Below are 26072 nucleotides of genomic sequence, written 5' to 3'. Positions count from 1 at the left end.
TTGCCGCGCCTGTTCAAATTGTTTGTAATACCTGGAATCACTTGCTTTATCACTTGGGAATGTCCTTTATGTACAGCGCTGCTTTTATGACTCGCATCTAAGTATTTTTACATTTTCTTTTAATGAAAGTGTTCTCGTTTTTTAATGCTTTGCTTTATGTATCGATTGTGTTCTATTTATAACTATTGTGAAACCTGAAAATGATATCTATTTATTTATCCCTTTTTGTTATATTGATGAAGGGGGTAAGTTCTGGCCTAGAAACGTGTTGGCTCTTTTGTACAGCCTTCTACTTGGAATAAATTTATATCTTGGACTTTTAACCCTGGGGACTGGCATTTCACTCTCAAATCAATGTTTTCCCATTTTGCTGGAGTCTGTCTCTGCAAAGAATGGGATATAAGAAATAACGGACAGGAAGTCATCTTTGCGCTGGAAATGTTGGTCCCCCATGGAGCCGACAGTCACGGCACGGAGCTCTGAAGGAACGGCACCAGCGGCCGTTCCTTCAGAGCGCATACGCCAGTGACGTCACTGGCTGCATGCAATGTAAATATCTCCTAAACGGTACATGTTTAGGAGATATTTACAGTACCTATAGGTAAGTCTTATCATAGGCTTATCTATAGGTACAAGTTGCAGAGGAGGGTTTACTTCCTCTTTAAAGTCACATAAGGACTCTCTCACGCCATATATGCATTTAATCACTCACAATTTTATGCGTTGGCACGCGTTCCCTTCATCATCCCACTCATTTTGGGTGAGCAGCCAATGTATCTCAATGCTCAAAGAAAAGCAGCTTTTTACATCACAGAATTGTCGTCTGCGGCGTACTATATAGCACAGGTGTAATTTTGTATACCATACACATGCGTTGGGGTGCAAGTAAAGCAGAACTCCGGGCACACATCTAAACACAGATGAATTACATACAGTGCCTTGAAAAAGTATTCATACCCCTTGAAATTTTCCACATTTTGTCATGTTACAGTCAAAAATGTAAATGTGTTTTATTGAGATTTTATGTGATAGACCAGTACAAAGTGACACAGAATTGTGAAGTGTAAAGAAAATGATAAATGGTTTTCAAAATTTGTTTACAAATACATTTCTAAAAAAAAAGTGTGGTTTGCATTTGTATTCAGCCCCCTTAACTCTAATACCCCTAACTAAATTAGGGGAGCCGATTGCCTTCAGAAGTCACCTAATTAGTAATTATAGTCCACCTGTGTGTAATTTAATTTCAGTATAAATACAGCTGTTCTGTGAAGCCCTCAGAGGTTTGTTAGAGAACCTTAGTGAACAAACAGCATCATGAAGGCCAAGTAACACACCAGACAGGTCAGGGTTAAAGTTGTGGAGAAGTTTAAAGTAATTGTAAAGACTAGTTTTTTGTTTTTCTTTTTTTGCTTAAAAATAACAAACATGTTATACTTACCTGCCCTGTGTAAGGCTACGTTGACATCTTGGCGTTGCTATTTACAGGTGTTTTAGGTGTTTAGGCATATTTTAGGTGTTTTTTCAGGCGTTTTTACAGGTGTTTTTGTGCAGGCGTTTTTAGGTTGACTAGTAACCAATGGAAAAAAATAAAAACACCTGTAATCTGCCCAAAAAGAAGCTCATGTCATTTTTTGAGCATTGGGCGTTTTGCTTAAGGCTAAGTTCACATGTAATCGTTTGGGGCGTTTTTGGGGAGTTTTTCTGCTCTAGGATCAGCTCAAAAAATGCCCAGCAAGACAAATCCTATTCATTTCAATGGCCCCTGTTCACATCTGAGCGTTTTGATGTTTTAAGCAAAACGCCCAATGCTCAAGAAAGTACATGAGCTTCTTTTTGGGCAGATTACAGGCGTTTTTATTTTTTTCCATTGGTTACTAGTCAACCTAAAAATGCCTGCACAAAAACGCCTGTAAAAACGCCTGAAAAAACGCCCATAAAAAGGCCTGAAAAAACGCCTGTAAATAGCAACGCCAAGATGTGAACGTAGTCTAAAACGTCAAAATGCTCAGATGTTAACAAGGGCCATTGAAATGAATAGGATTTGTCTTGTTGGGCGTTTTTTGAGCTGATCCTAGAGCAGAAAAATTCCCCAAAAATGCCCCAAAACGCCTACATGTGAACTTAGCCTAATAGTTTTGTGCAGAGCAGCCCAGATTCTCCTCTTCTCGGGTCCCTCTTCAGCTCTCCTGGCCCCTCCCTTCTGATGAGGGCCCCCACAGCAAGCAGCTTGCTATAGGGGCACCTGAGCCGCAGCTCCGTGTGTCCATTCAGACACAGAGCATGGCTAGGCCCCGCCCCCTCTCTCCTCATTGGCGAGCTGACTTTGATTGACAGCAGCAGGAGCCAATGGCTCTCTGTTGCTGTGTCAGCCAATAAGGAGGAGAGTCTCTCCTGCAACATCGCTGGATTGAGATGGGCTCAGGTAAGTATTAGGGGAGCTGAGGGGGGCTGCTACACACAGAAGGTTTTTTATCTAAATGCATAGAATGCATTAGTGATTGTAAAATCTTGTTTGTTTTTTTTTATTATAAATAACAAACATGTTATACTTACCTCCTCTGTGCAGTTGGTTTTGCACAGGGCAGCCCGGATCTTCCTCTTCTCTTCTGTGAATACAAATGCACGCCACGCTTTTCACATATTTATTTGTAAAAAAAATTGAAAATCATTTATCATTTTCCTTCCACTTCACAATTATGTGCCACTTTGTGTTGGTCTATCGCATAAAATCCCAATAAAATACATTTATGTTTTTGGGGCTGTAACATGACAAAATGTGTAAAATTTCAAGGGGTATGAATACTTTTTCAAGGCACTGTACATGGAGTCTAATTTACCTGCAAATGATTTAAAGTTCTGTCCATCCAGTCCTGAGATTTACACAGCACAGCCCTGTCTGGCAGAGCAGGAGACCTACAGGGCTTGTCCCATCCCCAGCCTATTATTGGACAATGAGACTGATGAGCTCTCTGTCACTCTGCTGTCTTCTCCTATCAGCATGCTCTTTGTTAGCACATATGCACCACAGCACAACGTTTTGGCTTATTGCACTGCTTCCCATTCTGCGTCACTATACTCAGAATCAAGAAATGAGGGCAAACTGTTACCCTATTTCTCTAGCATGCTAGGGGGCACTGTGTGCCCCTGCCAGCCTTGACACCCTGATCTAACAAAGATCTAACCAACTGCATATGTTTTGTTAAAAAATTTTGATATGGGGGGGCTAACACGGCTGAGGTGAATGGGATTTGTGGTTCTTCAGTATTTCTAGATCTGTAGAAAGCCCTCATCACAAAGAGCTTGTCATATACAGATGAGCTGGTCTATTGTGCCACCTGCTGGAATGTAATAGCAGCGCAGCTCCCTCCCAGGTATTATTCTCGAGTGCATTTTTAGTGGTTTTTGCGTTTTGCAGAAATGCACTACAGTCCATTTAACATGGTTTCCTATTGGTCACAATCTGTAGTGCAAATCTGTAAAATGCAAAAAGCACTAAAAATGCATAGGTGTGAATCAGGCCTTACTGCAGATACTTGCCTGCTTTTGGTTTGTAGATCCTGAGAGCCCACCTGGGTTCACTGAGTTTTCTCTGTAATAACTTGTGCCCTGCTATTCCTTTGGTTATATAGCTCTCTGTGCTTCACCAGGAAAAAAAGAAACCACTGGTACAGAAAACTTAAAGAGGTTGTAAACTCGTATAAATTTTTTTTTTTTTTTTACACCCTGCAAAAGAAAGACATAATGAGCTAGTATGCATCGCATAGTAGCTCATTATGCAATACTTACCTCAGAACGAGCCCCCGCCGTGCCGCTCACTCACCTCTATGACGGGCGACATGTCTAGTCGCCCGTCTTCCGGGATCGCGGCATCCGGCCATCTGATTGGCCGGAGCCGCGGTGACGTCACTCCCGCGCACGCGCGCGGGAGCCGACAGTCACGGCACAGGGCTCTGAAGGAACGGCACGATCGGCCGTTCCTTCAGAGCGCATGCACCAGTGACGTCACTGGCGACATGTAAGGTAAATATCTCCTAAACGGTACATGTTTAGGAGATATTTACAGTACCTATAGGTAAGCCTTATCATAGGCTTGCCTATAGGTACAAGTTGTAGAGGAGGGTTTACTTCCTCTTTAAGGGTATTCCAGGGGGGGATAACATATTCTAAACAGCAGCTTGTCTGTAATCAGGATTTTCTGTAGACATCTGTGTGAAATTTAGAGCACATTTTGCAGGAATGGTGGAAACCTCTTATAATGGGCACAGCAGGTGTACAGACATGGGAAATCAACACAGGGATGGTGGGGACCCCTCATATAGGAAACAGCAGGTGTACAGACCTGGAAACGCAACACAGGGATGGTGGGAACCCCTTATTTATAGGGAACAGCAGGTGTACAGACCCAGGAACTCAACACAGGGATGGTGGGAACCCCTCATATAGGGAACAACAGGTGTACAGACCCAGGAACTCAACACAGGGATGGTGTGAATCACTCATAATGGGCACAGCAGGTGTGCAGACCTGGGAACTTAGTGGAGGGATGGTGGCATCCCCTCATAATGGGCTCAGCGGGTGCACATACCCCGGAACTCAGCGCAGGGATGGTGGAAACCCGTCATAATGGGAACAACAGGTGTACAAACCCAGGAACTCAGCACAGGGATGGTGGGAACTCCTCATAATGGGCACAGCAGGTGTACAGACCCGGGAACTCAGCACAGGGATGGTGGGAACCCCTCATAATGGGCACAGCAGGTGTACAGACATGGAAACTCAACACAGGGATGGTAGAACCCCTAATAATGAGCACAGCAAGTGTACAGACCCAGGAACTCAACATAGGGATAGTAGGACCCCTCATAATTAGCACAGCAGATTTACAGACCAAGGAACTCAACACAGGTTTGGTGGGAACTCCTCATAATGGGCACAGCAGGTGTACAGACCCAGAAACTCAGCACAGGGATGGTGGGATCCCTCATAATGGGCACAGGGGGTGTACAGACCCGGGAACTCCGCACAGGGGTGGTGGGAACTCATAATGGACACAGCAGGTGTCAAAATATTTCCTTTCTTTCTCATCTGCAGGACTATGAGTACCCACTGCACCCCCATAACACCAACTACCAGAAGAATGATCGCTGCCCCCCACCGCCACAAACCCTTCCTGATCGGGCCTGTGAGGTGCTGAGCTGCCGCTCCGACTCCGAGTGCGAGAGACACAAGCGCTGCTGCTTCAATGGATGCATCTACGCCTGCCTGGAGTCCGTCCAGCCTCCACCAGGTATGAGGGTGACCACCACTAGAAATTTTACAGAAACAACAAAGGGTGGGTCGGGCAGAGGGTTAGCAAGCACAGGCAGAAGTGCTTAGGGTTAACCCTAACCCTTGTTAATTTGTTCCACTAATCTCTGACATCTTCTTTGTAGCCACTTCCTGCTTTAGGGTGGGTTTCCTGATGGTGACAACAGTGAGCCATGCCTGTATATTGTGGTTTATGACCTCTTGTAATCTCCCTTGGAAGACCGTTTGACGGAGTGACAATGAAGGAGCACATCTAGGAGACAGAATGTTGTCACCCTATAACAGAAAGTGCCTGAACAAGGACCTTCATGGCAGGATCACCAGGGATTATTTTAATGAAAGCAGCAGATTTAAAAATATTGAAAATGACTCCTTAAATTAAATAAACATGCTAAAGCTCGTAGAAGATTTTACAGATTGGGGTATATATATATATATATATATATATATATATATATACACTGTTCAAAAAAATTAAAGGAACACTTTGAAAACGCATCAGATCTGAATGGGGAAAAATCTCATGCTGGATATCTATACTGGTATGGACTGGATAATGTGTTAGGAATGAAAGGATGCCACATTGTTTGATGGAATTGAAAATTATCACCCTACAGAGGGCTGAATTCAAAGACACCCCAAAAATCAAAGTGAAAAAATGATGCAGTAGGCTAGTCCGTTTTGCTGAATTTTTTTTTGCAACAACTCAGAATGATACTCAGTAGTTTGTATGGCCCCCATGTGCTTGTTTGCATGTCTGACAATGTCAGGGCATGCTCCTAATGAGATGACGGATGGTATTCTGGGGTATTTCCTCTCTGATCTGGACCAGGACATCACTGAGCTCCTGAACAGATTGAGATGCAACCTGTTGGCATCAGATGGACTGAAACATAATGTCCCAGAGGTGTTCTATTATATTTAGGTCAGGCGAGCATAGGGGCCATTCAATGGTATCAATTTCTTCATCCTCCAGGAACTGACTGCATACTCTCGCCACATGAGGCTGGGCATTGTCGTGCACCAGGAGCAACCCAGGACCCATTGCACAAGCGTAGAGTGTGGAAATGGGTCCAAGGATTTCATCCCGATACCTAATGGCAGTCAGGGTGCCATTGTCTAGAATGTAGAGGTCTGTTTGTCCCTCCATCGATATGCCTCCCCAGACCATCACTGACCCACCACCAAACGATTAATGCTGAATGATGTTACAGGCAGCATAACATTCTCCACACCATCTCCAGACACTTTCACATCTATCACATGTGCTTAGGGTGAACCTGTGAAAAGCGCAGGGTGCCAGTGGCAGACCTGCCAATTCTGGTTTTCAATGGCAAATGCCAATCGAGCTCCATGGTGCCGAGCAGTGAGCACAGAGCCCTCAGGCCACCCTCATGAATTCTGTTTCTGATTGTCTGCTCAGAGACATTCACACCAGTGGCCTGCTGGAGGTCATTTTGTAGAGCTCTGGCAGTGCTCATCCTGTTCCTCCATGCACAAAGGAGCAGATACCGGTCCTGCTGATGGGTTAAGGACCTTCTACAGTCCTGTCCAGCTCTCCTAGAGTAACCGCCTGTCTCCTGCAATCTCCTCCATGCTCTTGAGACTGTTCTGGGAGACCCAGCAAATCTTCTGGCAATGGCATGTATTGATGTGCCATCCTGGAGGAGTTGGACTGCCTGTGCAACCTCTATAGGGTCCGGGTATCTCCTCATGCTACCAGTAGTGACACTGACCCTAGCCAAATGCAAAACTAGTGGAAAACCGTCAGAAAAGATGAGTAGGGAAAAAAATGTCTGTAGTGGCCTTTACCTGTAAAACCATTCCTGTTTTGGAAGTTGTCTCATTGTTGTCCATCTAGTGCACCTGTTTTTATTTTTATTAACACCAAAGCAGCTGAAACTTATTCTCAACCCCCTCTGCTACTTAATTGACCAGATCAATATCCAAGAAGTTTAATTGACCTGATGCTATACTCAGATTAAAAAATGCTCCTTTCATTTGAGCAGTGTATATATATATATATATATATATATATATATAGGTCTCTATGAGTGCACGCTTTTCACCAATTTCTGTTACATTTTTCTTTCTGTCTGCGTTCAGTGCTGGATTGGTTGGTGCAGCCGAAGCCTCGCTGGTTGGGTGGGAACGGCTGGTTACTGGATGGACCAGAGGAAGTCTTGCAAGGTACAAACCTTTAAAGTCATATTAAAGCGCAAATGTTTATAAAAAAAAAAAATAATAGCCTTTTGTCCAGCTAATCTGCCTGTACATTCGTTCTGTGCATACTTGAGAGAAACCAATGTTATTTAGGCAATTTTCTTTTCTGTATGAATGGCCACTAGGCGTCAGACTTTCATTGAGTGTAGTACTAGCTCCTTGCCACTATAGGCGCTTTTCCACTGCATGGTACGGCTCGGTTTGGCGCTTTTCCACTGCATGGTACCGCATGGTACGTGTTAGAACGGTTCGGTACGGTTTGGTACAGCGGCGCTTTTCCACTACATGGTACGGCTTGGTATGGCTCGCTTAAACAGTACCACCTCGGTTGGGGTTCCAAGCGGGCCGTACCTATACTATATCCCACAACCCTTTGCATGCAGCCTTGATTGTTTGTCACTACTAGCCACCGATTGGTCAGAGAATCGTAATCCCACCCACTTACTACTTTAGTGAAAAAGCAAACCTAGCCGAGTAGAGCCTATGCAGTGCTAAAATATGCCGACTCATAACACGCAGTGGAAAAGCAAACTGAGCTAAGCTGAGCCAAGCGGTGCTGAGTGGAGCCAAGCTGGTACTTGCAGTGGAAAAGTGCCATAAGTGTCCGACTTTTAATGACTGTAGTGCTCCTTCTTGGCCACTAGATGTCAGGCTTTCACTAAATATAGTACTGTGCACTCCTTTCTGGCCCCTAGGTGTCAAACTTCACTAAGTGTAGCATACCTTCCTAATCACCTCTCTCGGACTTTTTTTTGAGTGTAGTACTCCATCCTGGCCACTAGGTGTCAGACTTTACCTGAGTATAGTACAGGCGGTCCCGATGTTCCGTGAAAAAACCATACCCATAAAAATTCCATACCCTCGTCACTTCCGGTGCACCTACGTCAGCACCTACGTCAGTGAACTGCTGAGGAGCTTACTAGTGCGCATGCTCGGAGGGTAGGGAATGTTCACGGTAGCTGTTGCGGTGGTTGCATTAAAACATCTCCGCTGCAACATGAATCATCTCTGCTCCTACCCCTGTCACTTCCCTGATCTTGGCTACTAAATGTAAAAGCAGATCACGGAGCCGAGATCTCCGTGATTTAGATTTCATACACCTGCCGCCGCTTTTACATTTACTAGCCGAGATCAGGGAAGTGACAGGGATAGGAGCGGAGATGACTCATGTTGCAGCCGAGCTGTTTTAATGTAACCTTTAATGTAACCGCCGCAACAGCTGATGCGGTGTAACGTTACACACACTACCGTCAAAATTCCATACCCTCCGAGCATGCGCACTAGTAAGCTCCTCAGCTGTTCAATGACGTATCCGGAACTGTGAGCATGCGCACTGCTACGCTGCTCAGCTGTTCCATTACGTGTCTGACAGGAAGTGACGTGGGTTTGGAATTTTCACGAGGTATGGTTTTCTAACGTTACACCGGGTTACAAACATCTGACTTACAAAGGACCCCTACTTACGAACAGAGAGACAACGGGAAGTGAGAGGAAATCTAGCATTAGGAAGGGAAATTCACTCCTGTAAGAGTTCTAATGAGAAAAAGGCGTCTCCACTGAAGCTCTATCACTAATCCTTGTTTCTATAACAACCCAAAATTTTCAAAATCCAGTTGTCATAGGGAGAGAAAGTGAGGTGAAATCTTCTGAACAGGGGGAGAGACAGCAAAACAAATGGTACAGGGGTGTTAACCCCTCCCTATGCTATCCAAAAAAACGTAAAAATTATTATTTTGGCTGGAGCTAAATGTAAAAAATTTACCTGTTCTGACTTACAAACAAATTTGACTTAAGAACAATCCTACAGTCCCTATCTTGTTTGTAACCCGGTGGGACCACCTTTACTCCTTCCAGCTACTAGATGTCAGACCTTTCATGACTGTAGTGCTCCTTCTTGGCCACTAGGTATCAGACTTTCACTAAATATAGTACTCACTACTCCTTCCTAGCCACTAGGTGTCAAACTTTCGCTAAGTGTAGCATGTCTTCCTAGCCACCAGCTGTCAGACTTTTCCAGAGTGTATTAATCCTTCCTGGCCACTAGGTGTCAGACTTTCACTAAATGTAGTACTCCCTACTCCTTCCTAGCCACTAGGTGTCAAACTTTCGCTAACTGTAGCACTCCTTCCTACTAGTAATCAGTGGCGGCTGGTCATACGGGGTGCAGGGGCGCCACCCCCCCCCCCCCCATCCATGCGTCCAGCCCCCTAATCTACATGCGGGGCGCCGGACGCATGGAATTCAATGGGGCTTTTTTTTTTTTTTGAGCCTTGTGATTAGAGCCAGAGGCTTTCACAGGCTAAAAAAAAGGGTGGGCTCTGGGCGCAGAGCAGTGCACCCTGAGCCCACCCAGTTGTGTGACAATAGCGAATGAAAATTTGCTATTGTCACACGGATCTTCCTCCTGGCCAATCAGGAAGCGGGTTTTGAGACCCATTTCCCGATTGGCTAAAAGGAGAAGCCATGCTATTGGGCATGGAGGAGGAAGGAGGAGATGCAGAAGATAGGGAAGAAGCCGAAGCTGCCGCCGCCTGCGGCTGAATCCAGGCAGGGTGAGTGAGCGGGGGGGGGGATCCTGTATGTCCTCTCTGCCCTCTCCTCTCCTGACTCCCCCGTCTCCCTGTGGTGGGGGTAGGGTGTGCGGCCTGGTGTGGTCTGGGGGGGGGGGGTATGGTGCGATCGGTCTGATGCCCCCCCCCCCCCCCTTCCATGCCCATGGAGCTCCAGCCGCCACTGCTAGTAATCCATCCTGGACACTAGGTGTCAGACTTCTCTTAAGTGTAGTACTCCTTCCAACCACTAGATGTCAGACTTTTCCTGAGTGTAGTGCTCCCTCTTGGCCACTAGGTGTCTGACTTTCACTGAGTGTGGTACCTGTTGCCAGTCATAAGGGCTCAGTCACTTGGCATTCTCTGTGTTTCCACTGACAGCTGAAGCCTGCAGCACCACTGAAGATGGGGACGAGCCTCTCCACTGCCCTACAGGATACGAATGTCACATAATTAACCCTGGCAGCCCAGCAGAGGGCATCCCGAATCGAGGGCAGTGCATCAAGCAAAGAGGAAATTCAGGTGAGTGAAACTTCCAGAATTCCTCACGCTACAACTTCACAGAGAGATGTCCCAATTCACCACAGACCTGACACAGATTTCCTCTCATGTGTACTTTATTCCAGATGGGAGAAACCTGAGGCTGAAATATCCCAAAGAATATCATGGTAAGTCACTTCTCTGGATCGGAGAAATTAATGCGGGGGTATCCTTTATACTGATCCCTGTGTGTAACCCTCCCCACCCCACCCCATGCACACATCTTAAGCTGAAAAGTTCAGGTCTCAGTCCATGTTCCCCCTGGTTGTCAGGAAACCCCCATAGAAATCTGTAAGGTGACAACAACATGTAAGATAATAAGGGGAACAGTGATCTGATCACACCCACCTGTCCCTGAACCAGAGAACCTAATGTATACAGTATAGATATCTATACATTTTATTTTATTTTTTTAAATCAGAGAGAGACAGTCTTAAAGCCAACAGCTTCTAGTGTGCGCTCTTAGGAAAGAGTGCTTTGTGAATTCTGCACTATAGATGTGCCCTACATCAAATCCTTCCTTCCACAACAAACATTATACAGATCAGGATCTCCAAACCTTTCAGTATGCGGGTCACTTTGTGCATTTTACAAATATTTGTGGGCTGAAAATAAATATTATAAAGAGCCTCCCCTTATATCCAGGAATGCCAGTAAGAGTTCCCCCATACATCTAGGAGTGGCCAACAGAGCTCCCCCCCTTTAATCCAGGAGTACCCATCTAAGACCCCCTTACTTCCAGGATTGTTCATCAGAGTCCCCTTATATCCAAGAGTGTCCTTTAGAGTCCCCCTATATCCAGGAGTGTCCAACAGAGTCCCCTTATATCCAGGAGTGCTCATCAGACTCCCCCTTTTCATCTGGAAGTGCCCATCAGGAGGACTGGGGGAGGGTCATGGCCAGCTGGCTGGCAGTGGATGTGTCAGTGCTGGGGTATCTTTATGGCCAGATCAAATCATGTAGTGGGCTGGATGTGGCCATCGGGCCATTGTTTGGAGACCACAATATAGATAAATAGAGATAAATAACATGTATAATCTTTGTTTTGCAAAGAAATGTTTGACGTAGGGCACACCTATGATGCAGGATTCACAAAGCACTCTGGGTTTCCTAAAACTATACATCGGTAGCTGTTTGCTTTCAGACTGTCTTTCTCTGATTGAAACTTCAGAATGAGCTGTACAAAGGGATTGTGGGGGGGGGGGGGGCATTAGAGTGTGTGTAAGCTATTCCGGTACAAGGACTAATGTGGCTGACTCAATGTTCTCTGTGCAGCGCTGTGTTATATGTCAGAGCTATATACAGCAGGAAAAAAAAATTGGACCCATAGTTACATAGTAGGTAAGGTTGAGTAAAGTCAATAGTCCATCCATTTCATCCTGTGTAGGTGTATGTGTGTAAGTGGCAGTATTGATAATCATTTCCCATATCCCTGTTTGTTGTGTTCTTTAAGATGCATGTCCAAGAGTCTTCTAAAATTATCAATACTCCCTGCTGACACCACCAATTGTGAAAGAGAGTTCCACATCCTGACAGTGAAAACCCCCCTGCGCATAGTTACATAATATGTCACAGTTTTTCTAGGTAAATATATTTCTAAAGGTACTATTGAGATTACATTTTCACCACATGCCGGTAACAACCCATTTAATCCATACATACAAAGAAACCAAAACAAATACATTCAGAAATGAAGTTATGTGTAATACAATGGAATGACACAGGGAAAAGTGCTGAAAACGCTAACTGAAATTTATTTAATATTGGTACAAAATCCTTTGTTGGTAATGACACCTTCAAGATGCCTCCTGTATGCAGAAACTAGTCGAATGCGTTGCTCAGGTGTGATTTTGGCCCATTCTTCCACACAAACAATCTTCAAATCTTGAGGGTTCCATGGGCCTCTTCTATGATCTCTGATCTTTAGTTCTTTCCAAAGATTTTCTATTGGATTCAAGTCAGGTGATTGGCTGGGCCATTCTAGCAGCTTTAGTTTCTTTCTTTGAAACCAATTGAGAGTTTCCTTGGCTTTGTGTTTGGGATCATTGTCTTGCTGAAATGTCCAGCCTTGTTTTATCTCCATCATCCTGGTAGATGGCAGCAGAATTTTATCAAGAATGTCTTGGTACACTTTTCCATTCATCTTTCCTTCAATGATATGAAGTTTGCCAGTACCGTATGCTGAAAAACAGCCCCACACCATGATGTTCCCACCTCCAAACTTGAATGTTGGTATGAGGGTGTTTTTGGGGTGATGTGCCATTTGACCTACAAACATGGTGTGTATTATGGCATCCATTATGGCACGTTCAATGTTGGTCTCATCTGACCAGACTATATTCTCCCAGTATTTCACGTGCTTGTCTAAATGTTGTGCAGCAAACTTTAAATGAGCTTCAACATGCTTTTTCTTCAGCAATGGAGTCTTGCGTGATGAGCGTGCATACAGGTTATGGTGGGTGAGCGCATTACTTATTGTTTTTTTTTTAAACAATTGTACCTGCTAATTCACCACAAATGGTCCTTGGCTCTTGGACAACTCTGCTGATAATTCTTTTCACTCCTCTGTCAGAAATCTTGTGAGGAGCACCTGGTAGTGGCTGGTTAATGGTGAAATGATGTTCTTTCCATTTCCGGATTATGACCCCAACAGTGCTCACTGGAATATTCAGAAGTTTAAAAATCCTTCTGTAACCAATGTCATCAGTGTGTTTTGCAACAATAAGGTTGCAAAGGTCTTGAGAGAGCTCTTTGCTTTTACCCATCATGAGATGTTTCTTGTGTGACACCTTGGGAATGAGACACCTTTTTATGGGCCATCAGTTGAGACTGAAACAGCTGATATTGACTTGCACTGACAAGGGGCAGGATTGCTTTCTAATTACTGATAGATTTCAGCTGGTGTCTTGGCAGTGGCGTAGCGTGGGGGGTGCAGGGGGGGCCAGCCGCACCGGGCGCAACATCTGGGGGGGGCGCATCTGCAGTGTCACTCTGTCTGTCTGACTCAGACATACACAGTTCACACACTGTCTGCGGCTGCCTCCATCTTTAGGCTGGGAGATGTCCAGAGCAGCCGCCCTATGGCTGAAAATGGCGGGTCGGGGCTGGACTGTGCCTCACCTGTCCATTGGTGTAGGGTGGGGTGGCGTTGCAAGCCAAGCCCCGCCTATGCCGCCTCTCTTCACTGCTCAGTCAGTTAAGCAGCGAGTGAGTCAGCAGCCTGGTGCTGTCACAGAGTGGGTTTTTTTTTTCTAATCACCTGATTAGAGCCAGAGGCTCTAATAGGCTTCAAAAAAGGGTGGACCCGAGCAGTGTGCCCCGAGCCCACCCATTGTGTGACAATAGCGAATTTGTGACAATAGCGAATGAAAATTCGCTATTGTCACACGGATCCTCCTCCTGGCCAATCAGGAAGCGGGTCTGAGACCTGTTTCCTGACTGGCCAAAAGGCGATCGCATGCCATTGGCCGAGGAGGAGGCGGGAGGACTCGGAGACGTGGGGAACTGAGGAAAAGCCGCCGCTGCAGGTAAGTCTCTCTGCATTGAAGGGGGCACGCTGGTCCGTCTGCATTGAAGGGGGGCACGCTGGTCTCTCTGCATTGAAAGGGGGAACGCTGGTCTCTTTGCATTGAAAGGGGGCACGCTGGTCTCTCTGCATTGAAAGGGGGCACGCTGGTCATTTTGCATTGAAAGGGGGCATGCTGGTCATTCTGCATTGAAAGGGGGCACGCTGGTCATTCTGCATTGAAAGGGGGCACGCTGGTCATTCTGCATTGAAAGGGGGCAAGCTGGTCATTCTGCATTGAAAGGGGGCACGCTGGTCACTCTGCATTGAAAGGGGGCACGCTGGTCTCTCTGCATTGAAAGGGGGCATGCTGGTCATTTTGCATTGAAAGGGGGCACGCTGATCAATCTGCATTGAAAGGGGGCATGCTGGTCATTCTGCATTGAAAGGGGGCAATGTTTGTTTTTATAACAAACAATACATGTGCTTAGGGGGTAAGGGTTTCTTTAACTAATCTAGTGGAAGAGACTTGAGTGCTAAAATCCCACGGGTTAGGGAGCGCAAATTACTTGCCTTGCCCCGGGTGCTGACAACCCACGCTACGCCACTGTGTCTTGGCGTTCCATACCTTTTTGAACCTCCCTGTCTTCATGTGTTCAATATTTTTTCCCTGTGTCATTCCATTTTATTACATATAACCTAATTTCTGAACTTTCTTGTTTTGGTTTCTTTGTATGTGTGAATTGCATGGGTTGTTATCGACGTGTAGGGAACATTTAATGTCAATAGCACCTGTAGAAGATACACTAAATTACCAAATGTATTGGGACACCTGGCTTTACATGCACATGAATGTTAAAGACATCCCAGTCTTAGTCCGTAGGGTTCAATATTGAGTTGGCCCACCCTTTGCAGCTATAACAGCTTCAACTCTTCTGGGAAGGCTGTCCACAAGGTTAAGGAGTGTGTTTATGGGAATGCTTGACCATTCTTCCAGAAGCACATTTGTGAGATCAGGCACTGGAGTGGACGAGAAGGCCTGGCTTGCAGTCTCAACTCTAATTCATCCCAAAGGTGTTCTATCTGGTTGAGGTCAGGACTGTGCAGGCCAGTCAAGTTCCTCCACCCCAAACTCGCTTATCCATTATTTATGGACCTTGTTTGATGCACTGGTTCAAATCATTTGGTGGAGGTGGGATTATGGTGCGAGGTTGTTTTTCAGGGGGGCTTTGCCTCTTAGTTCCAGTCAAGGAAACTCTTAAGGTGTCAGCATACCAAGACATTTTGGACAATTTCATGCTCCCAACTTTGTCGGAACAGTTTAGGGATGGCCCCTTCCTGTTTCAACATGACTGCCCATCAGTGCACAAAGCAAGGTGCATTAAAACATGAATGAGCGAGTTTGGCATGGAGGAACTTGACTGGCCTGCACACGGTCCTGACCTCAACCCGATAGAACACATTGGAGATGAATTAGAGCACAGACTGCTAGCCAGGCCTTCTCGTCTAACATCAGTACCTGACCTCACAAATGCGCTTCTGGAAGAATGGTCAAACATTCCCATAGACACACTCCTAAACCTTGTGGACAGCCTTCCCAGAAGAGATGAAGCTGTTATAGCTGCAAAGGATGGGCCAACTCAATATTGACCCTACGGACTAAGACTGGGATGCCATAAAAATTCATGTGTGTGTAAAGGCAGGCATCCCAATACTTTTGGTAATATAGAGTATGTACCTAGAAAAATAGTAATGTGTTCAATACATATTTTACCCCCTGTAAATGTATAATAATAGTGTGTGACCGTAGTTGGACATTAGAGTGTAAGCTCCTCTGGTGCAGAGACTTATGTGACTGGCTCAGTGTTCTATGTACAGCATTGCAGTATATACCTGTATATGAATGTATGATAACAGTGTTCTATTCTTATATTACACAATATGTGAGACGTGCTGACCTCTCTACATTTCAGGTGGAAATTATAATAACGTTGTGGTCGGAGTCGATAAACAGACCCGGAAGCACATAGGATAATGGTTGGTATTGTATTGTGTGATAATATTGTACAGCACAACGAAAATTCACAATTCACCATTTCTAGCCTTCTTATAAAAAATGCCAAATGCCTGGCTATCTGCGACTTCAATACTTTGTGTGCCAAGTAAAGTCAGAGAAAAGTCAGAGGATCAAAAAGACAGCCAAGCAACTGGCATTACCAGGAACAACAGGTTAAAGTAGAACCCTTGACAAACAGCTTAGTGTACATAAATTTGAAAGGCATATATATTTACTTTTTCCTATTTGTCTGTGGATCTGTGATTCTGCCCAGCCAGTCCTGAGAGTTACAAACCTTTCTGCTGTTTCCTGGCTCAGCTCCCTGCTCAATGGATGGAGGAGAGGATGAGGATTCACTGGAGGCCAAAGAAGTGATGCAGGAAGTTGCGCTGCTGAACCAGGAAACAAATAATTAGAAACTCTGCTTGTCACCTGTTCATCTGTGCAAAATGTCTGTAAATCACAAGGCTGTCTGTAGAGAATTACAAAAACTCAAAAAACAGTCCGCAGATTTGCAGTTCAACTGTGTATTAATTCTGATCTTACGTGTAGTACCTTCTCATAGCCAGCAGGTGTCACTATATTATTACTATTATTCTGTTCTATTTTATTTTTCCCCATAATATCTTAGAACGTGACTGTGCGGGGACATTAAAGTGTAAGCTAAAAGTGAAAACTAAATTTACCAACCAAGACACATTTTCATACTATTGTTATCATGATTAAACTCAACAAAGCCCTAACCTCCACCTAAACACACCCTCAAGCTAAGGAATGATTACACATTTAACCCATGCATTCAGCCTTTTTCCAAAAATCTGATCTTATAACAATCTAGGGGAAGTGAAAGGACAGAAAAAAAAGCTGCACACCCAAAGACTGACATATAGCATCTACGGGAACCTGATATCCTCCACGCCTTTGTCCAGGCTCCATGCCTCCACCTGTCCTTCTCAAGACCCCGATTCTTCCCAACCTCACCCAGAATGTTGTGCACCACCACCTCGACAGGAAGGACTTTTTTCCGAGTGGAAACCTGACAACGTGCATTCCACGTGAAGAAACGTACTTCTAAGCTATCTAAAAAAAATGTCTCAAAATCAAAATCCCAATGCGTCTCAAAAGACCCGTAAGACCACTCTGCATAACTCAAGCTGGAAAGGAAAGGGATACCTAGAGCCCCACCCACTTATAGACTTCTGTATTGAAGGGGCACTGAAGCAGGAAATGGTCCATCGTCTCCTCCACACCACCAAACTCCACTCTTGGACAATCGCAGTTCTTCGCACAGCCCTTCACTTATAGTCTAATATGGAACGAGAGCCAGGCCAAATACCGAAACTTTAAAAGGAGTCTCTCCAGATCAATCAAACGCAGACCCTCCCTCATACCAGGGCCTGGGCAATCACTCAAGGCCAATGGCTGGCTAAAGGCAGATTCAACAACCCTCCTCTCCAGGTTCTTCCTAGGAAGAGACTTAATTTCCTCTGCTGTCACTCACCACTGCCAAAGCATTTTCAGGCACGGAGCAACAGAAGCCAGAAGATTACCCTTTCGGACCCTCAGGCTTTTCACTGGCCTACCATTTTCCCAGCTTCGCATAAAAGGCCTAAACCAGGACTGAAAATCACCAACCCACCAAGGCAGTTCCTCTGCCAGGATATTACCAAAACTATGTTTCAAAAACCTCAGAGAAAAAAATACCACCAGGTTGACCATACCTAGGCCACCCTGGGAAGGTAGGTTACAGACCTCTTCATGAGGTTCAGGTTGTTCCTCCATAACAGCTGGAAGAAACAGCTGTAGATCTTCGCATAGAGAGACACTGGCAAAAAGCATACAAAGCTGACATACAGAAATACCGGGATCAGGTACATTTTAATCAGGTCAATCCTTTCCCTGTAAGAGAGTTTCTATTCCTTCCAGCTGGCAACCTTGGCATTGGCATCTTGTAGCCTGCTTTCCTAATTTGCAAGGTCGTAATTGCCAGGACCGAATTTGATGCCTAAAACTTACATTTCCTGCCGGGGCTCTGGGAAGGTGTCTGGAAGCTCATAGCCATCACCTTCCTCTCCCATCCAGAAAACTTCACTTTTATCCTGATTGATCTTTGAGCCAGATGCTTCAGCATACTGTTCCATCACCGAGACCACCTACTCCGCTTCCTCTGTCCCAGAGATGAAAACGAACATGTCATCAGCATAGGCCACAACCCTCGAAGGGGCTCACCAGGAATTCCCAAAGGCACCTCGCATAACGGTCCACTCTCTAACTTCCTGATGAAGGGATCGATTGAGAACACGTATAGCAGAGGACTCAAAGGACACCCTTGATGCACACCTGAGGCAACCTCAAAGGGGCGTCCAAACCAACCATTTACAAGCATGAAGCTTTCAGCCCCTCTGTACAAACCCTTTAACCAATCAAAAGCCCCCCTCAAGGTCATACTTGCCAAGAAACAGCCATAGGTACTCATGATTGACCTGATCAAGAACTTTAACCTGATCCAACTAATATACTAATAATAGTGTGTGACTGTTGGGGGGGGGGCATTAGAGTGTAAGCTCCCCTGGTGCAGAGACTGATGTCCATAGTTATGTTCTCTGTACAGCAATGCGATATATGTTAAAGCTATACACAGTACGTAAATGTGTAATACTAATAGTGTGCAACTGTTCGGGCACATTAGAGTGTAAGCTCCTCTGGTGTGGAAACTGATGTGACTGGCTCAGTGCTCTCTGTACAGCACTACAATATATGTCAGAGCTATATAAATGAACCAGCAAAAAGAAAAGCTTAATTCCCACAATGCAAAGGGAATATTTCTCGTATACAGATCTCTGCTGGTATCCAGACGCTCAGGACCTGCGCACATTGGTCACTCATTAGTCGCTGTTTGGTTTGCTAATGAGAGACAAATACACTCATTGGTCACTATTTGCTTATTGGTGGCTTATTAATCGCTAACTATGTACTTATTAGTTACTCATTAGTCGTTTATTAGTCACTCATTATTCGCTTATTGGTCGCTTATTTAGTTGCTAATTACTTATTAGTCACTCATAGATTGTCCATTAGTCACTTATTGGTCGCTTATTAGTCGCTAATTTGTCTCTCATTAGTGGCTCATTGGTCGTTCATTAGTCACTCATTAATCGCTCATTGGTTGTTCATCAGTCATTAATTAGACACTAATTAGTTACTTATTAGTCGCTCATTGGTTGTTAACTAGTCACTCCTTATTAGCTTATTTGTCACTTTTTAGTCGCTCATTGGTCATTCATTCGTCACTCATTGTTTACTTATTGGTTGCTTATTAGTCGCTAATTAGTAACTCATTAGTTGCTCATTGGTCGTTCATTAGTCACTCATTAGTTGCTCATTGGTCGTTCATCAGTCACTCATTAGTCGCTAATTAGTTATTATTAGTCGCTCATTGGTTGTTAATTAGCCACTCCTTATTAGTTTATTTGTCACTTATTAGTCGCTCATTGGTTATTCATTAGTCACTCATTGTCCACCTATTGGTTGCTTATTAGTCGCTAATTAGTCACTCATTAGTCGCTCATTGGTCGTTCATTAGTCACTCATTGGTCGTTCATTAGTCATTCTTTATTCACTTATTGGTCGCTTATTAGTCGCTAATTAGTTACTTTTTAGTCACTCATTGGTCGATCATTAGTCATTTATTAGTCGCTTATTGGTCGTTCATTAGTCACTCATTATTCGCCTTTTGGTCGATTATTAGTCACAAATTCGTTACTTATTAGTTGCTTATTGGTCGTTCATTAATCATTTGTTGTTATCTAATTGGTCGCTTATTAATCGCTAATTAGTCACTCATTAGTCGCTCATTGGTCATTTATTAGTCGCTGATTAGTCTCTCTTATTCTTTATACATGTGGAATATTCTCCTGGTGAATCGGATCCAGCTTGTGTTTTTCAGGCCGCGTTCTTCCCAAAGTTCACTTGTTCATGTCTCTGAATCTTGCTGCACGAAATGTCCCAGAGAGTAGCTCAGATCCCACACACACCGTCTGTCAGCTCCTTCCCGCACTCCCTTTGAATTATTCAGAACTTCATCATCCAAATATGAATCGCCCGGCAAAGCTACAATTCTCTGATGTAGAAGGACCGCAGTTCATCATCAGCGGGACATAGGACAATTGTGATTTACTGAGAATTGCTGTGTGTGTTCCCAACTCCGCCCACTTTCCATAGCCATCATAAGGAAGTCTCCCACTGACAAATGTATGTTATAGAAAACTCTGCCACCCACAGGAGCTCCATCATTCATATCCTTCAATAATTGTGTCCCTGTCATTAGATATATCGGTTTGTCATGTTCAGTGCAGCATGCTCAGACGCTCAGTATTGTCAGTGTAACCCCTCCAGGTATTTATTACCTCTCACAGAGATCACAGTACTCCCCTTGACAATAGCTTAATTTGATTTTCTCTCTAGAAGGATGGCACCATAATTGTTCAGGCATCATCTAGGGTCGCCATCTGCTTCCTGGACTGAGATTCCAGAACAGAGATGACACAATTATGTAAATCCTGGTGTTTGTGCAGTGTTTGGTTGTGTTCTCAAATGTCTGATACAGATCAGCCCCTGCTGTAGCCTCTTACCTTGCTACAAAGTTACAATTTTGCAGTCTGATTACTGGAGAAGGGGAGACTTGAGCCCCGTACACACGTACCGATCGTCGGCCGAACGATCGGCCGTCTTTTGTCCAGGGCTGTCATGTCTGTTGAAAACTGCAAAAGACTGCACATGAATTTTGTCGGCCAACAGCAGCCGACTGCAGAAGTGATGTCATGTGATGGTTAACTTTCCGTGTGTTTTTTCTTCTCTGAGCATGCCCAGTCTTGCAAATCTGCTGTCTGTCGGCCGAATTCTGTTCTGACTGGCGAACAATCGGCCGTTCTGGTGTTGGCCTACAAAAATTTTAAAGCATGCACATCAGATTCTTTTCGGCCGAAAGTGCACTGTCGGCTGTCGGAAGCATCATACTAACAAGCCTACAATCGGCCTATCGGTCGTCGGCCGAATATTTACGGCCGACAATCGGTACGTGTGTACGGGCCTTAAGGAAATGCTTTTTCCTGCCTGCAGCAGACTGATGACATAATCTCAGCCTAGGCAAAGTCACAGACTGAAGCTCAAAGACAGCTGTTTTATGATAAAAGGTGGAGGTTTTCTGAAATGTGAAACTGTTACTGTATATTGTGACATGTCAGGGATTTATTTATGAAGACTTGTAAAGTTACTGACAGATTCACTTTACAGGGACAGTTGGTGGCTGTGCTGTACAAATACAATATCTTCTCACAGAACAGTGGAATGAGCTCTTCCAGGGTATTTTTTGTGACTTAGACCTGCTCCGCCATGATGAGGGGGAGAGGCGGACGCACACAGCACCTAAAATCTGGATGACATTTATGAAAAAACTTTGATACATTTACACAGTACATAGAGGGATCGGGTATGTTCGAAGGATCAGTTAAATTGTTAATAAAATATTTTGAGATTTCAGGAACTGGTATAATATAAATATATATTTTATTTGTATAGTTTCTGATCAGACAGAGAGACGTCATAGTAAATCTGTGCAGGAAAACAAAGTCTGAGACAGCAGAGGAAAATTCAGTGACAAAGCCGAGGACGACGTGAGCCTCCCCCGCGCTAATGAGTCAGCGCTACTCTGCAAAAACACAGTACAACAATATTATTAAAGTGGACCTGTCATCACATTATATGGATACATGTATGGAGTACAGAAATATCCCATATTGTCACATGTTTGCATTTTTCAATGGAAACGCATCTCAATGCATGTGTTAAGATGTGCGTCATGACACACATTGATGCATCATAATGCAGGTACATGCACCGTGATGTGCATCAACCCTGATCAAAATGCATTTTGATGTGTCTCCATTGATTTCAGTGGCAGGTTCATAGAAGTCAAAGACAACACCTTGTAACCTGTAAAACATAACATATAACATTCAACATATAACATATAATACAACATGTAACACATAACACAACTAGGGGCGTAGATAAGGGGGGGTAAGGGGGCCCAAACCCCCTTAGAGAATCTGCGTCACTGCAGCTATGGTTGACAGTCTCTGCACATTAGAAATACTGCAGCTGATGCTTCTGCCACCTGTTAGAACTCAGAGACAGGCAACAGCAGCTCAGAGGGGTGGAAGCTCCCCTTTTCTTCTCGCTGGATCCAGTCACATGACACAGCCAAAGGGGAATTTCCCCTCACTCCCAAATGGCTGGTCTATTGAGTGGATTTCATGGAGGGGGAGAGTTTTACATCCCACTGCATGTAGTGTAGCACCATCCTAGTCAGGTTACTAATAGATTTAGGAAAATGTTGGTGTTTTGGCTCCTCTGTAGCCAATGGAGCACTATTTGATTTTTGCTGGCTGTTCTGGGTTTTGCTGGCTGTAGGCTTAACTACTTCCCCCTGCATTACAGTAAGTTCTGAAATATAGTGCTTTGGGAAAGGCGGACCCTGGGCTAAATATTCCTGCAGCTTCAGCCAATCCTTGGTTGACAAGGTGACCAGCAGGGGGATGAGGTGTGCATAAATAGCCTGGGGTATGGAACAGCAGTCTGCCCTCTTGGGCTACCCCAGACTGTAGGAGGATCATCAAGGTTCCAGCCCAGGGAGAGCTGAGGGGGCCTATTGCTAACGTTGTTGGGGATAGTCTGGAGAAAGTCTGCTGAGGATATAGCCTGGAGGCTCAACGTAATGGGTCTGACTGGTACTAGAAGAGGCTTTCGTGTATTCAGGGACACAGTGAGTAGAGACCTGAGAGAGAGATCCTGGAGAGATTGTTACTGTTGACCCCTTTTTGAGAGACTGTTCCACTTTTGCTGCCTCAGGGGTGTTTCCAGTGTTGGATCCCCCTGGAAGCTCAAAGTCCACCTACTCTTAACCTTGAAGAAGTTAACTACCACCAGAGAATGTCCTCTTTTAAAGTTTTCACTAGTTCTTGAGTATGCCAAGGCAAACCCTCTACCCTATCCAAGTTCTTGAAGCATTAAATCCTAAAAACACACTTTTTTTTGCCTGGTTATTGCGTGGAAGGTTTAAGAAACTGCCGTGTGCCTGACTGCTGTGCACCCAATAGGGAATAGAACCAGGGACAAACAGCACTAGAGTAGGAACGTAACCATTCTCTCTTCTTCCTTTCCAAAATAGTCTAGGAACTATGGGACACTGGATTATGGGACTATGGACTATGAGATTATGGGGTTGATTTACTACAACTGGAGAGTGCCAAATCTGATGCAGCAGTGCATGGTAGCCAATCAGCTTCTAGCTTGTTCAATTAAGTTTTGACAATAAAACCTGGAAGCTGATTGGTTCCTTTGCAAAGCTGCACCAGATTTTCATTTAGTAAATCAACCCCTATGGGACTATGGTCTATAAGATTTTTAGTGTGCATAGATCAAAGTACATGACTGCAAATTAGGTGCAAATGGAGAGGTTCAGGGGCTCATGGAGGACATTACAAGGTGCCAGCTGCTAATTGGTCTGAATTTACTTCTCTGATTGTTTGTAGCTCACCAGTAGCCTCTGACAATCTCTGGGTTGTAATATGGCAGTTAAAGGGCGCCTATAGGTGAAAACCGGCGGCAGATCAGCGCACAGTGCAGCTCTCTGCACTCTCCGCCAACCTGCGTTCCTTGTCCACCACAAAGATTAATCAATGAAGGCCATGAACACACCTAAACATTGTCATTATTGCAGTGCCTTATGGAATGCGTCGATAAAGATTCATACATTTTTTTATGTGTGATCGGTGTGTTAAAGGGGAACTCCAAATCATTTTAATGTACTTTCTCTTTTTTCAGGAAGAATCATCTCCCACAAGTCGACGCAGTACAGAGACCCCACCTTAGAATGAATGTAGAACAGATTAGCACATCCAGGAAAATTGTCTTCTATCAAATCTTCCCCTGACACATCAGACACCACTGAAACGAATTTACAGCGAGTTCAGGATCGCTGCCTGCCGACCATTTATCTTTCGCTGTTATTGTCTGACTGGTACTGAGTCTCAGCCTGTGCGCATTCAGCCAGTGTGTTCCCAAGTTCCAGTCCCGCCCCCTCTATGCGTCCACCTACAACCTCACCCACACACTAGATCCTAAGGGAATCATGGAACTATAGCCCCACCCATAAGCATTATGGAAAGCCTGCTTAATCCAATTTCATTGGATCTTAAAAAATGTTGAAGAACAGAGAGACAATTTCTGACTTTGGCGCAGTGTTGTAAATAGCGGCAGCCATTGATTTCTCTCGCTTAGTGGATACTCAGCACAAGAATCTGAGGTGTTAACCATTTCAGATATTCACTCTGAAGATGTACATTGTGACATTTCCTTTGATCTTGCTTTTGCTGTGGTCTTCATTCTGATCCTTGGATTCTTCCCTGAAGGAGGCGGAGCAAAGCACATAGGAAGACTCTGTTCACTCAGCAGGTGCAGATTTTGCAGTTTAATGGTTAACATTTTATTCATAGTGGAGCCAGAAAAGGCGGCGTCTCCGTCTGAAGGAGGACTGTGTGCTGTCTCTGCTTTATAGGTGGACTTTAGCCTAAGCTGGAGTTTGGCAATGTTCACAGGTGTCTCCACCCCTTTCTAATCATATCCTTGTCTAGAAATACAGAAGCCAAAAATGATTGAAATGCTTTACTGCCGAATACCAATAAATGTAATCTGCTTATTGCTGGGATATGTGATGGAACGAGATGTGTGAAATCTATCTGATGTAAAAAGACTCTGCTGTGCTCTGCAAGGGTTCACTGGAGGCTTTGTGTATCCTTTACTCCCTCCTCACCATCACTATAATAGTCCCTCTACCATCATCGTATTAGTCCTTCCTCCATCACCGTAATAGTCCCTCCACCATTACCATAATTGTCCCTCCACCATTACTGTAATAGTCCCTCCACCATCACCGTAATAGTCCTTCCACCATCACCGTAATGGTCCCTCCACCATTACCATAATAGTCCCTCCACCATCATCTTAATAGTCCCTCCTCACCATCACCATAATAGGCCCTCATCATCATAACCATAATAGTCCCTCCACCATCACAATAACAGCCTCTCCACCGTCTCCATATTAGTCCCTCCTCACCATCACCATAATAACCCCTCTTCATCATCACCCTAATGGTTCCTACACCATCACCATAGTTGTCCCTCCACCATCACCATAATAGTTTCTCCTCATTATCACCATAATAGTCCTTCCACCATCACCATAATAGTCCCTCCTCATCATAACCATAATAGTCCCTCCACCATCACCATAACATTCTCCCCACTGTCTCCATATTAGTCCCTCCTCACCATTGCCATAATAGCCCCTCTTCATAATCACCCTAATAATTACTCCACCATCACCATAATTGTCCCTCCATAATCACCATAATAGTTTCTCCTCATCATCACCATGATAGTCCCTCCACCATCACCATTACAGTCTCTCCACCATCTCCATAATAGTCCCTCCTCACCATAATAGTTTCTCTTCATCATCACCATAATAGTTTCTCTTCATCATCACCATAATAGTTTCTCTTCATCATCACCATAATAGTCTCTCCTAATCATCACCATAATAGTCCCACCACCCCCTAACCATAACAGTCTTTCCACAACATCACTATAATAGACCCTCTTCACCACCACCATAATAGTCCCTCCTTACCATCACCATAATAGTTCCTCCACCATCACCATAATTGTCCCTCCACCATCACCATAATAGTCTCCCGTCATCATCACCATAATTGTTCCTTCCCACAATCACTATAATAGTTCCCCCTCATCATAACCATATTAGTCCC

At 44.6% G+C, this 26072-nt stretch overlaps 1 protein-coding gene and 1 long non-coding RNA gene across 2 annotated transcripts in view; one reads left to right on the top strand and one right to left on the bottom strand.

Moving 5' to 3' along the window:
- WFDC1 (WAP four-disulfide core domain 1) overlaps positions 1 to 24328 on the top strand; it is a 38212-nt gene extending 13884 nt beyond the window's left edge. The window contains exons 2-7 of the mRNA XM_082270899.1: positions 5092 to 5287; positions 7414 to 7497; positions 10461 to 10601; positions 10706 to 10747; positions 16098 to 16161; positions 24065 to 24328. Of these exons, the coding sequence (XP_082127025.1) occupies positions 5092 to 5287; positions 7414 to 7497; positions 10461 to 10601; positions 10706 to 10747; positions 16098 to 16159 (525 nt within the window). The 3' untranslated portion in view covers positions 16160 to 16161; positions 24065 to 24328. The remainder of the gene's footprint in view (positions 1 to 5091; positions 5288 to 7413; positions 7498 to 10460; positions 10602 to 10705; positions 10748 to 16097; positions 16162 to 24064) is intronic.
- Positions 24329 to 24532: 204 nt separating this feature from the next.
- LOC309565188 lies at positions 24533 to 26042 on the bottom strand. Its single transcript, XR_014225792.1, has 3 exons — positions 25854 to 26042; positions 25168 to 25496; positions 24533 to 25069 (listed from the first exon to the last, which is right to left on the bottom strand). It is a non-coding gene; the product is annotated as an uncharacterized lncRNA (long non-coding RNA).
- Between the last annotated feature and the right edge of the window lie 30 nt (positions 26043 to 26072).

Source organism: Pelophylax lessonae (assembly GCF_965119305.1).
Source record: "Pelophylax lessonae genome assembly, chromosome: 10".
NCBI lineage: Eukaryota > Metazoa > Chordata > Amphibia > Anura > Ranidae > Pelophylax > Pelophylax lessonae.
This window is presented reverse-complemented; position numbering and strand designations above follow the sequence as displayed.